Source organism: Aplosporella prunicola, assembly GCF_010093885.1.
Source record: "Aplosporella prunicola CBS 121167 unplaced genomic scaffold K452scaffold_11, whole genome shotgun sequence".
In the NCBI taxonomy this organism is placed as follows: Eukaryota; Fungi; Ascomycota; class Dothideomycetes; order Botryosphaeriales; family Aplosporellaceae; genus Aplosporella; species Aplosporella prunicola.
The window spans coordinates 974,903-987,136 of record NW_022983539.1 but is presented as its reverse complement, the minus strand read 5'-3'; the positions used below and the strand labels follow the sequence as shown (position 1 = coordinate 987,136).

The 12,234-nt window shown below is 55.7% G+C and overlaps 3 protein-coding genes across 3 annotated transcripts; 2 read left to right on the top strand and 1 right to left on the bottom strand.

Annotated features, from left to right (window-relative positions):
- Positions 1–1,755: 1,755 nt before the first annotated feature.
- K452DRAFT_270516 (uncharacterized protein) lies at positions 1,756–4,600 on the bottom strand. Its single transcript, XM_033538992.1, has 3 exons — positions 4,266–4,600; positions 4,108–4,209; positions 1,756–4,052 (listed from the first exon to the last, which is right to left on the bottom strand). Exons 1-3 carry the CDS (start codon positions 4,494–4,496, stop codon positions 2,085–2,087), a joined length of 2,301 nt encoding a protein of 766 aa, XP_033398388.1. The 5' UTR covers positions 4,497–4,600; the 3' UTR covers positions 1,756–2,084.
- A 945-nt stretch (positions 4,601–5,545) lies between these two features.
- Positions 5,546–7,187, top strand: K452DRAFT_308314 (uncharacterized protein; the record flags this gene model as incomplete). The annotated part of the gene is made up of 3 exons (XM_033543141.1): positions 5,546–5,805; positions 5,866–5,953; positions 5,991–7,187. 3 exons carry the CDS (start codon positions 5,546–5,548, stop codon positions 7,185–7,187), a joined length of 1,545 nt encoding a protein of 514 aa, XP_033398387.1.
- A 457-nt stretch (positions 7,188–7,644) lies between these two features.
- K452DRAFT_297925 (uncharacterized protein) lies at positions 7,645–11,961 on the top strand (the record flags this gene model as incomplete). The annotated part of the gene is made up of 2 exons (XM_033542075.1): positions 7,645–8,243; positions 8,301–11,961. 2 exons carry the CDS (start codon positions 7,645–7,647, stop codon positions 11,959–11,961), a joined length of 4,260 nt encoding a protein of 1,419 aa, XP_033398386.1.
- Positions 11,962–12,234: the final 273 nt, after the last annotated feature.

The window sequence follows — 12,234 nt, the reverse complement described above, 5'->3', positions numbered from 1 at the left end:
TTTATATGCCTTTTGGATACACGCCATCCGCCGGTGGCGCGAACCTACACCGTCACCGCCAGCTAGCTACGCTCCATCATCATCTGAGAGCTTGCCGATGTGATGAATTCATTTCTCAAACGGCCAAGCAGCTCCGGACCAGAGCCTTTTCGGGCCTTGGCTTCCGGGCAATATCAGAAGAAACTTGGGGAAGTTTCATCGCCGGCGCATATCCGCGGGGAAGCTCATTGGGTATTATAGGCGATCAGTGCCTATAAGACACAAGGGATTGTTTCCTTTTGGACGAAGCGGATGCTGCCGTCCGACGGACGTGATGGAGTCGAGTCCAAACGACCCCACGAGCACGGAAGAGTGCCCGCAACGAGCCGGCCGCTCCAACGCGGCCAAGTTGGACTAACCCACCCGTGAAGCAAGTGTAGTCGTCACGCTGGCGTGAGAGTGGGCAAGGATGAGCCGGGGGTCGCGGCGGCAACAATGGCCGCACGTTTGACACAGATTAACGCGGCCGCAGAAAGGCGAAGGTTCGAGATATGCGCCCCCCAATCATGCATGCCCGCTTATGCCAGCTGTCAGATCTGAAGAGCTGCTGTTGCCCACAGACGGTACCTGCAGGCACGACGCGTGCGCAATGCGGTTTCTCCGGCTTTGCGGCTCACGGCTGCGCGGCCCGCGACCGCACATTGATCGTCGCTCTCGCTCGATCCATAGCGCGACAAAACAAACGTGCCGACTGCAGACGCCCCGCGATGCCGTCGGCGGAGCTGGTTAAGCGGAGGTGATGGTTGCGCGGTTAAAAGCGCTTTCAGCGAGCCCTCCTCGGAGTGCGTCGTTCCTTCTCGCTTCACGTGCTCGTGCTGGAGTCAAGCCATGTCGTCGAGGAAGTCAAGCTGCTTTCAATTGGAAATACTGTCTCCGGGGTATGATGAGTCGGGGCGTGGTTTCGAAACATGGCTGAGATGGATGGATGAAAGAGCGAGGAGATTGGCAGGATGAAGGTTGTTGTCTATTTCTCCGCAGCTGCCCGGAGGACGACCAACTTCAGATATGACATCGCACAAACATACTCAGCTTTGTTCCCATGCAAACGTGTCACGGCATCGAATATTTATTATTATCAGGGTACCGATTATTTTATTGCAGTCTCCAAAGAAGCATGCCGCCAACACCAGTCGCTTTCGGGGCAATCATCCCGTCCATCGATTTTCTCACTTCATTTTATCAAAATAATGCCTGAAGAGATTGTTTCTGGCCAAATATTAACTTGGATGATTTCTATGTCTGTCTCGACCATGTTACGAGCTTCAACAGCTGAACATTTTCCAGCAAATAAGTACGCCGCAAGGATGAAAACCGCCACGCCGCCTTACAGTACAAACCACCCCGAACTTAAAATCCAGCAAACATACGCCAGAGCGGCCGATATGAACATCTAGCTGCCAAATATCCTATTCTCACAAGCCTTCTATCGGAACTCATAAAAATACCGCACAGCGTTCTATGCGACCAATCTTCAGGCCCCGACGACCCCGATCGAAATTCATGTCTACAGCACCACTAGTCAAGTAAACAACTTCCTCAAAAATTTTGCGGTCGAGATTTGGCAGTGTAGGTAGACCTACGTACTGGACTCCACGGTCTTATCATTAGGTTGGATTGGTGTTTTCAGTTCAGATCAATCCATGGGGTTTTAGGCATCAGGCACTAAAACGATCATAGTTCATGGTGAATCACAAGATCAAACAATTGCACAATCATGAGTTATGATGGTTTTTGTTATTTGTCCAAAGGACCCATCCAGCAACCCTGCTAAGCAAGGGTATGCCGCTCTACATCAACTACCGAAAGGTGGCAGCTTCGACTGTTAAATGCTTCGCATTACAGTCTCATATCCTTCCAAAACGCCAAGCTTGTAAGTCCCATCCCACGGGACATTGAAAACGCCGATGTTGAATTTTTCCCCTCATCCCCACGAAGTCTCGTGTCATGTTGAAAAAGACTTTTAGATATCCTCGTAACACGTAATTAGCGGCTCACAGCGTTGGGCTGCCGAGCCTGTCCAGCTTTGGTTGATAAAACTGAACTGTTTAGTTGGCGTGCTTCTCACGGAAGTGCTTGGCAGCGGTGACCAGGTTGGACAGCGCCTCCTTGGTCTCCTTCCACTGGCGAGTCTTAAGACCGCAGTCGGGGTTGATCCAGAGCTGCTCGGGCTTGAGGTACTGAAGCATCTCCTCGACACGGTCCTTGATCTCCTGCTCGGACGGGACACGAGGAGAGTGGATGTCGTAGACACCGGGGCCGATGTGGCGGGGGTAGGCCTTGTCGACGAAGACCTTGAGGAGCTTGGCATCGGACTTGGAGTTCTCGATGGAGAGAACGTCGGCGTCAAGGGCAGCAATGGCGTGGAAGAAGTCCTGGAACTCAGAGTAACAGAAGTGGGAGTGGATCTGAGTGGAATCGTTGACACCAGCGGTGGAAAGCTTGAAGGAGTCAACGGCCCAGCTGAGGTAGGCCTCACGCTCCTTGCCGGCACGGAGGGGAAGACCCTCACGGAGGGCAGGCTCGTCGACCTGGATGACGTAGATGCCAGCGGCCTCAAGGTCAACGACCTCGTCACGGAGGGCGAGAGCCAGCTGCTGGGCCTGGACGGACTGGTGAACGTCGTCACGGGGGAAAGACCACCTCAGGCAGGTGATGGGGCCAGTAAGCATGCCCTTCATGGGCTTGCTGGACTTGGAGGCAGCGTACTTGGACTCCTTGACGGTCATAGGAGCGGGACGGGAGATGTCACCGACAATGATAGGAGGACGGACGCAGCGGGAGCCGTAAGACTGGACCCAGGCGTGGGTGGTGAAGACGTAGCCGTCAAGGCGCTCACCGAAGTACTGGACCATGTCGTTGCGCTCAGGCTCACCGTGGACGTAGACGTCAAGGTCGAGCTCGTCCTGGATGGCAATAACATCGTCGATCTCCTTCTCGATGAACTTTTCGTACTCCTCGGCAGTGATCTCACCCTTGGTGAACTTGTTGCGCTGGATACGGATCTCCTTGGTCTGGGGGAAGGAACCGATGGTGGTGGTAGGGAACAGGGGAAGGCTGAGGTGCTTCTTCTGCTGGGCGTAACGCTCGGGGAACTCAGACTTGCGGTTGTGCTGCTCAGGGGTGACCTCCTGCTGGCGCTTCTTGACGTCAGGGTTGTTGGTGCGGGCGGAAGAGGCGCGGGACTGCATGGACTTGGCGTTGGCCTCAATCTGCTCACGGACGGCAGCAGGGCCCTCGGTGACAGCCTTGGCAATCACAGCAACCTCAACGGCCTTCTCAGAGGCGAAAGAGAACCAGTCCTTGACTTCCTCGGGCAGCTTCTTCTCAGAGTCAAGGGTGTGGGGGGTGTGGAGGAGGGACGAGGAGGTAGCGACGATGACGCGCTCCTTGCCGATCTTCTGAACGGCGGTCTCAACGAGCTCGATGGCCTTCTTGAAGTTGGTCTTCCAGATGTTGCGGCCGTCGACGACACCGGCAGACAGAACCTGCTCGGAACCGAGGTTCTCGAGGACGCTCTGGAGCTGCTCGGGGTTGCGGACAAGGTCAACGTGGAGAGCGTAGAGGTGCTTGACGGAAGCAATGACATCGAAGTTGTGGACAATGTCACCGAAGTAGGTGGCAAGGACCAGCTTGGGGAGGTTGGAGCCAGAGAGCTTCTCGTAGGCGGGCTTGAAGGCAGCCTTGACCTTCTCGGGCAGGTCGAAGACGAGGACGGGCTCGTCAATCTGGACGGTCTCGGCACCGGCCTTCTTCAGGCTCTCGAGCAGCTCAACGTAGACGGGGAGCAGCTTCTCGAGGAGGGTGATGGGGTCGACGCTCTGGCCACGGTCCGCCTTGCCGAGGGCAAGGAAAGAGACGGGACCGAGGAGGACGGGACGAGTGGTGATGCCAGCCTCCTTGGCCTCGAGGAACTCGCGGACGGGCTTGGGGTCAGCAGCCAGCTTGAAGGTCTGGTTGTCCTGGAGAGTGGGCTTGACGTAGTGGTAGTTGGAGTCAAACCACTTGACCATTTCCTGTGCCACTATTAGATGCCATTCTACGATATGTGTATGTGGGGTATATGCGTACGAGGGAGGGAACGTCGATGCCGTCCTTCTGGTGGCCACGGCCCATGGCGAAGTATTCGTCAATGGGCTCGAGACCGTGCTTGGAGTAACGCTCGGGGATGGCCTGCATTGAATCTTGTTAGCAAAAGCCGCCGGGCGGGTCAATTGGGAGGAGCTTACGTTGAACATCTGGATGTGGTCGAGGACGTGGTCGTAGAAGGCGAAGTCGTTGGAGGGGATGATGTCGACGCCGGCATCCTTCTGGATCTTCCAGTGGGCCAGACGCAGCCTCTTGCCCTCAGCGAGCACATCGTCGCGAGAGATCTTGCCGCCCCAGTAGGCCTCGTTGGCCTTCTTCAGGTCACGGTTCACACCCATGCGGGGGAAACCGAGGACGGACGACTGAACCATCTTGTCGGAGGGAAGAAGGACAATGGGTATAGAAGGGATGGAAGAAAAGGTCTCAGCGAAACGCAAAAACCTTTGGAGAGTGAGGAGGAGGGAAGGAAGAGGATGAAGGACGAAAGGACAGCGGGCGGGCGGGCGCAGAGAAAATATACTGCTGATGGCGGGGCTTGCCTGTGGGCTGGGAACGGGCTAGCGCCAAAAAGGACGCTGGCGTGCTCATCCCCGGTATCGGGCGTGCTTTCGCCATCTTTCATGCCAGTCTGGGCCTCCAGCTGCCTCCAACAGTCAACAATGGCAGCAGAGGCGTGAGACGCGATGGAGGGTCTACATATATGGTGTTTCTGGCCATACCCCGCGATTTCTGGGGTAATACCCTGATGGAGCGCCCGCACGCACTGTTCGAAGGGCCCGAGTAGATCTCGGCAGTCGACCCTCGGCAAGCAGAAACCACCTGCCCACCTGCCCTTGCCGCCTTGCGTGCAGCACAACGACCCTCCGCTCTCCACCATCGCACCGGAGTCAGGAGTGGATATTTTTTCCTCCCTTCATGACTTCATCGCAGCCCGGCGAACCAACACGCCCCTGTTTTTTTCATTTTTTCGTCGCCCATCCGATTCGGTCGGTGCTTTTCTCGCGGAGCTGCTTCAAAACTCCCCGACACGCCCGAGTGACTCAACCAAAATAAACTCGCCGAAGCAAGCCACCCAGATACAAAAGGGCGATAGAGCAGACCTAGAAAAATTGAAGGAGCTCCAGGGCTGGGCTGGCGCCTGGGCAAGTGGGAGTTCTAGCATGTAGCGCAACGAACGGCTTGGGGCTTGATAGGTCTCTCACGACTTCCTGAACACAAGGCAGCTGCAGCGAGGGCTGTTAGCGTGGGCCGTTTCCGTCAAAAACACGCCTCGCCCAAAGGAACCTCATAGCAGCTGCTCTGCAGAACCAATCCAATGGTACCACTTTCGCTTAAGTAAGCGTGGCCTCTTTGGAATGTCGTGACCGCCGGTACATCCGCGCTCCAGCGAGCAAAAGACCCCAATCCATACAGCAACAAAATGACCAGAGAAAAGCCTCATGACATAGCCACACGTGCCCAGGCCATCACTCTGAAGGTGAACGGCTTCTCGGCCGCCGATATCAAGGAGCAGACGGGCATCTCGGAGCGCACCATCCGGCACATCTACACGCGCGCCGTCAAGCGTGGCTACAACCCAGAGGTCTCGAAGAAGGTCGAAAACCATCACGTCGTCGACGGAAAACGCACTGGCCGCCCGCGTAAGGACGGCGCCGCGAAGGAACAGGACGCCCAGAAGATGTACGTGGCGATTGCACTTTTCGTCTTGACTCGTGATGCCAATTGACCGCGTGCTCGTAGTGGAGAAGAGAACGGCGGCGAAGACGGCGAGCCGGAGGGCATGGACATAGAGCCAGAAAGTCAGCCGGCTCAGCCAGAAGCTCCGCCAGTACAGCCCGCGATTGACGGGGACTTGGAACGCGCAGTCGAGCAAGCCGACGCGTCTGCTCCAGCTCCCGCTTCAGCCCCCACCCCAGCTCCAGCTCCAGTCCCCGTTCCCGTCCCAGTCGCAGCTCCAGCTCCAGCTCCAGCTCCAGCTCCAGCTCCAGCTCCCGTTGCCTGATGACTTCAGGCGCACATGGGCCCGTGCGCAGACCTCACCTGCGACAACACCACACCTATCCATCACCACATCGATACCCCGTAGTCCTTTACAGCCTTTTTACAATAAAATGTCAGACATGACAACCAGAATTGCTTCGATGCGCTCGGTGCTGCCTGAGCTCCGCTCCGCCCTCAATGCTTTTACCGCCTCCTCCGCCGCCTTCCGCATCGTCCGATCCATCAACCCCGCCAACACTTCTCCGCCCCCGCCAAAGACACTCTACATTCTTGATTCCTCGTTCAACCCGCCCTCGATCGCGCACCTGGCGCTCGCAACTGCTGCCGTTACCAATCCCAGCCCAACAGACCCAAAGCCGCACCGATTGCTGCTGCTCTTCAGCACCCACAATGCCGACAAATCTCCCAGCCCGGCGAGCTTCGAATACCGCCTGGCCATGATGACACTGTTTGCCGAAGATTTGCACCAGAACGTCACGCGCACTTCAGCACTCGCTTCTCAGCCCGATTCTCCCTCGTCGCCTGCAGACGTCGCAATCGACATCGGCCTCACCAAAGCGCCATACTATACCGACAAAACAATCGCTATTACGAGCGCTGACCCGTTACCTTATCCGAGCTGTCCCACACATGTACATCTCATTGGATACGATACTGTCACACGCTTTCTCGCACCTAAATACTACACGGACCACAATCCGCCGCTGTCTGCGCTTTCTCCGTACTTTGACAACGGACACAAAATTTTTGTTACGCTCCGTCCCTCGAATCCGGACGATCAGAGCTCGTTGGAATTTGGAAGTCTGAACGACCAAAAGGGTTACATTGAAGGGCTTGAGAAGGGAAACTTGGAAAAAGAAGGGTTCAAGCCAGGGTGGGCCAAACAGGTCGATACCATGACTGCACAGGAGAGCGTTGGTGTAAGCTCCACTCGGATACGAAACGCGGCAAAGAGGGCCGACTGGGAAGAGTTGGAAGAACTGTGTACACCGGGCGTTGCGGCATGGGTGAAGGAGATGGAATTATACAAGGACGACGGCAAAGGTGCAAAGATGGCTTAACACGTTATAGCCAACGAGTGCACGGAAATTCACCAGGCTGGCTTGCGCCATACCAACATGGCGATACGGTACGGAAAGGCAGAGTAGCGCAACACTGTTAATTGAAGACAATTGGAAGTCGCAACCTAACGTCTACGATCATGGGGACCTTTCGCAGTGTACGGCCGGATTCCGTTTTTGACAATACCGACTGGCTTGTCCGAACCTCACCAGCAGGCACGCTTCAGACACAATCTGGCCAGGCACGACTTCCCGTTGAAATTCGTAGCTCATGATCACGCCACCTTTCCTGCTGTGTCAACAACTCGCAGAGGACCCTTCATGCTCTAGCTTTCTATCTTCCTGCGAGCATCATACTTGAGGATCGATATTCAGCCCACGGGCTTCTCCCTTCAGGGCTGCAACCTCCGGAAAACTTACAAAACCTCACACTTTTTTCCATTGTCAAACCTGCAACATGCCCCAGAACGACAAGTACTGTTGCGCCACGGATCAGCGTACAGACTCTCCTCTTCTTCCAAATGCACGAGAGGTCCAGCCGACCGGCAAGCGTCAAGAACCCTCAACCGACAAGCACGAAAACAATGTTTCTCAATCCTTGAGTTCGCGCCCTGAGGACCTGCAGGAAATGCAGATGTTAATCTCCGAAGCACAAGCCGAAGCAAACAAGACAGAAGCTTCAGCGACGTCCCCTGGTCACAGTCACGCGGACAGCCCAAAGACGAAAGGCTTGAAGGGTTTCGTTAAACACCGCCTGATGCGTGGCAGCAAGTCGACATTCAGTCTTTTGAAGAAATCTCAGGAGCATCACGACAAGGACACGGAGACCCAGGAAAGGAAACAAGAAATCAGAGCGGGCCTGTTGACCACCAGTAGGCCAGAAGATGGTGGTTACGACTCTGATGCCGCTTCTCTTCCAGATGTTCGGAACAGTCTTGTGGATCGCTTGACAAGAGATCTGGAAGAGAAGGATTCCCTGCCAGCGAAAGGACAAACCCAGGTCCATAGGGATGTACAAAGCATTGATTGGACCGGGCCAGCACCGACCCTCTTCAGGTCGGTGAAAGGAAAACTTCATGAACATGACCCGCTCGATGGCTAACTATATTTCAGTTGGCCAGAGCCAGACGAAATAGGCCTTGCACTGACAAAAGACCCCAGTCCACGCGCATCCACTCCATCTCATGTTGTCTCGGGTGTTGACATCATACCTTCCCACAACTATAACCTCGACAATACGCATGCTGGAGTGTTGGAACCGCCACGTCGCCAACGGTCTCGATCCGAGTCAATAGTTGGGGATCTTCCTAGCCCACCACTTCTCCAACCAACACGACTACCCAGTCTCTCTTCTTCCGTCAACACCCGGGCTATGCGTCTTTCCGCAGACTCGCCTGTACACCATGAGAGATTTGAAACGCCTTCCGAAGAATTTCCAGATACTCATGGCACTGCAGAAAATGCCGCAACCAAAGAAGATCTAAGCTGTGTGGAAGAAGTCGGCGAACCCGTTGCTGGGCCTTGGCCAACATTTGGATCGTCACCCGAAAGCAACGAGAGCTTGCCTCAGTCCGTCCAAGACCTTACGATGGAAGTTACTGACCCCGACGTTGAGACTCCACAGCCTCCGAAAAGCCCTGCGAGGAAGGCATGCATTCAATCTACAGAATTCAAAGAGCCAGAATCAGCGTCGCTCCATCTTTACCAAATGCGCATCTCTCAACACCTTCGTACAGACTCTGTTCTCTCTATGCCAGCTGACCCTGTCACGTCATCCGCCGCTCAACTGGAAGTCATCAGTATGGTCAGCTCTCCTGAGGATGCAGCCAGACTTGGACAGCTTCAAGGAAACAGCTGCCGTAAGCTGCAAAGGTCCAGTTCAGACTTTGCTTCTTCGAAAGTTCCGATTGCGTGGGGACACGTAGTTGGCGATGGGGACGCGTACAGTGCCAACGAGAACCCACGAACCGATTCCCTTTACCAGACAAGTTCGGTATACTCAACCCGACCAAACAGTCCCGGTCCGTATGATGATGCAACATCCGCAACCACTGCGAAAGCCCGCAAGACCGGATACGAGATCGTGAATCTGTCTGATGTTGCATCCGTTCAGCCCGATCGATCGAACCTCGACATGCCTGGCGGGTTCCCGGTAACACCTGCTCTGGTAGAACCCACTACCGAGCCGGATGTTCAGGAAGGAATGGACTCGGACAAGATGATCCGTAATACAGCAGCCGAACGGCCCTTTAAGGTCGAGGACTCGGAATCTAGTGGCTCGTCTGCTCCGCAGAACACTTCAGCACCTGAGACGCTACCCAAAGAGGAAACCGCCTCACGTAAACGCCCTTCGAAGCGCCCCTTCCCTTCAAAGAGCAAGTTCAGTGCTCTTTCTCTTTTTCGTCCGTACAAATCACACGGGAATTTGAAACAGCCTCCCTCCGTCCAGCTGAGACCACTTACTTCTCCTTCTCTTAATGCTTTCTCTACCCTGAATGTAGATGGCCCAGCCCTCGATGTGCAAAACCACAATACACCTAATCCAGCGCTTGGGCTGGATGGACCCACCGAAGATCCTACAGCGGATCCTTTAGCACCCAAACCTGGACGACTTCACCGGGCATGGGCTCTTGGCACTGGTCATGATGAGCATCCTGCGTCACAGGCCAAGGTTTGGCAACGTGCTTTAGAAGCTCACCAAAAGGAAAAATCAGCCCTGTTTCTGAGTCCAGAGCAGGGTGGCCGTTCCAAACAGAACGCTGAACAGAATGCTGAGCAGAGCCTCTTTCGGCCTAGAAGCGGAAGCGTAGTTGCGAAAAAGAAAGACAAGGAGCGAATTGGGAGTAAGAACGAAGGCCTCGAGATCCCGGACATCGGGCCAGTTGACTGGTTCGAAACAACAAGAAGGTCCAAGAGCTCGAACAGGGCGTCGATCGTGATGGACTCACTGGAGCGCGAGATTGCAGGTGAGGCACCAAGGCCCCAAGGCCTTAACAATCTCCTCGGCGAAGATCTCTTCCAGCTCGACGTACTTTCTCGTTCGGGCCGTTCCCAAAAGGCTGGCGGCATTACCCCCGCTGCCTCTCCTGGTAGGCTTAGCAAGGAGTCTCTTACTGCCCTAGACGAAGCCGTCGAAGACCCCTTCAGTGACGACCCCTTCGGTGACGACACTAACTTTCCGCTCGGAGCGTGGAGCCGTTACCCCAGTCACACACGCGGCGCGCGCACGGCCAGCGCCGGCGAGGTTGACCTTATCCGCGCGCGCGACTTTGCCTACGAGTTGCGCCTATCTGACATCGTAGATGAGACGCCTGTCGATAGTGAAGATGAGGACGAGCAGCAGGGCGGCAAAGGCAAGGGCAAGAAGCCGAGAGCTCCGACTGCTGCTACGAATAGGACCATGACGCCTCTGGCGCAGCGCAAGGGAAAGTACAAGTCTCGGATTGGCACCGTGCCGAAGAGCAAAAGCATAACTTTTGGTCGCAACTTTTTGCGCAACTATGCCCGCATCTTCCGCAGCCAGAGCGAAGAGTTTCGGCGCTGGGGGCACGGCCACCGCAGCTCGATTGCTGAGGGCGGTGTGCTTGAACATCCTGAGCTGGAGATCTTACCATCAGTGTGGTCAGCTGGGTACCACTCTCAGGCAGTGGCAAATGAAGAGCAAGGTACAGCGGCCAATGCTAATAAGAGCGAGACCGAAGAGCCTGGGAGAGCGGATTCAAAGCCACAGGTTGACGGAACGTCAGCCTCGACCACCGTGCTACCTCCACGCTTCAACAATCTCTCTAACAACCAAAAGAAAGCGACACTCAGTCTAGGAAAGAACCAGTCCGCACCCTCCCTGCGCAGGCGCTGGCCCCGCACCCACAAGAACTCCGACAGCGAATGGAAAGCCGAAGCGCGGATTATGCTGCAGGCATACGACACAGACTCGCCTAGTAGTGCGTCCCAGCAGCGCAATGAGCACAGCAACTCCTCACGCAGGCAGAAAGGCAAGCTTAGGAAAGAGAAAGAGAAAGGGAAAGAGCAGCAGAAGCAGGCGCATGTGCCTGAGAGCTCACGCGAGTGGCGCGTCAATGCAAGGATCTGGACACGGTTCGCCGATGCGCCGAACCGTAAGGGAGAGACTGTTGCTCCTTCACCGCCAGCCAAAGCCAGCGAGGGCAGCGTGCCTGTGTCTCTACCTCCGACTTCAGCTCCGGCGCCTGCGCCTGCGCGCGTGCCCTCACCGCAGGGCGCCGCTCCCGCCTCTTCATGCCCTCCACAACAGAAACAACAACAACACCGCCCAGTCAAGCTCTCAGCCGCGCGCTCTTCGTCCGAGGAATGGCGCTCCGATGCGCGCCTCTTCAGCCAGTACTACGAGAACTGCCTCGATCCCTTCCCCTTGTTCGGCAGCAGTGGAGAAAACGGGCCCGAGAGCCCCATTGTGAGGGCGGCTGCTGCTAGTGATAGCCCTGTCAGAGGCGCAGTTTTGGTCCGGAGGGATAGTGAACGAAGAAGGACCGACGTGGGGACGAAGAGCTTGGGGAGGGCGAGCGGCGGAGTCAGGGTTGTGTGGAGGAGTTTGTCGGGGAGTATGGGAGGGAGTTGGGGGAGTGGCGAGGATAGTGGTGAGGTTAGTGGTGAGGTTAGTGGTAAGGTTAATGGGGGTGTGGGTGCGGAGAAGGAGAGTCCTGTCAGGGGGAGTACTATAGATTTTCTGAGGGTGTTGGAGGAAGGAGAGGAAAGGGAGCGCGAGAAGGCGATTAGGGAGGCCGGAAGCGTGTCGTGATTGCTGTTGGTTTCTGCGTGGCTTGGTATTGGTGGTATTGGTAGTCTGGGTGGGGTTTTGCGGCACGTTCCTTTTGAGTTTGGTATGAGTACGGGGTATATGTTGGCTGGATTGGCAGGCTCTTGGGCAGCGAGTGTGGAATGTTAATGCGTGTATCGCTTTAATTTCAGATAGTGTTCACTCCCTCATGACGATGGTCTCTTGGCATGGTGTTGGCATTGACCAATCAACGACGGCTTACCTCAGAACGGGTGCCAAGAATCGGCGGAGGTG

What these genes read in the sequence shown, in the direction of transcription:
- K452DRAFT_270516 (XM_033538992.1), bottom strand. Translation starts at nt 4,496, where the DNA reads ATGGTTCAGTCGTCCGTCCTCGGTTTCCCCCGCATGGGTGTGAACCGT. An exon ending in ACCACATCCAGATGTTCAAC is followed by an intron (nt 4,210 to 4,265) that starts GTAAGCTCCTCC and finishes GATTCAATGCAG; the next exon opens with GCCATCCCCGAGCGTTACTC. An exon ending in GCATCGACGTTCCCTCCCTC is followed by an intron (nt 4,053 to 4,107) that starts GTACGCATATAC and finishes ATAGTGGCACAG; the next exon opens with GAAATGGTCAAGTGGTTTGA.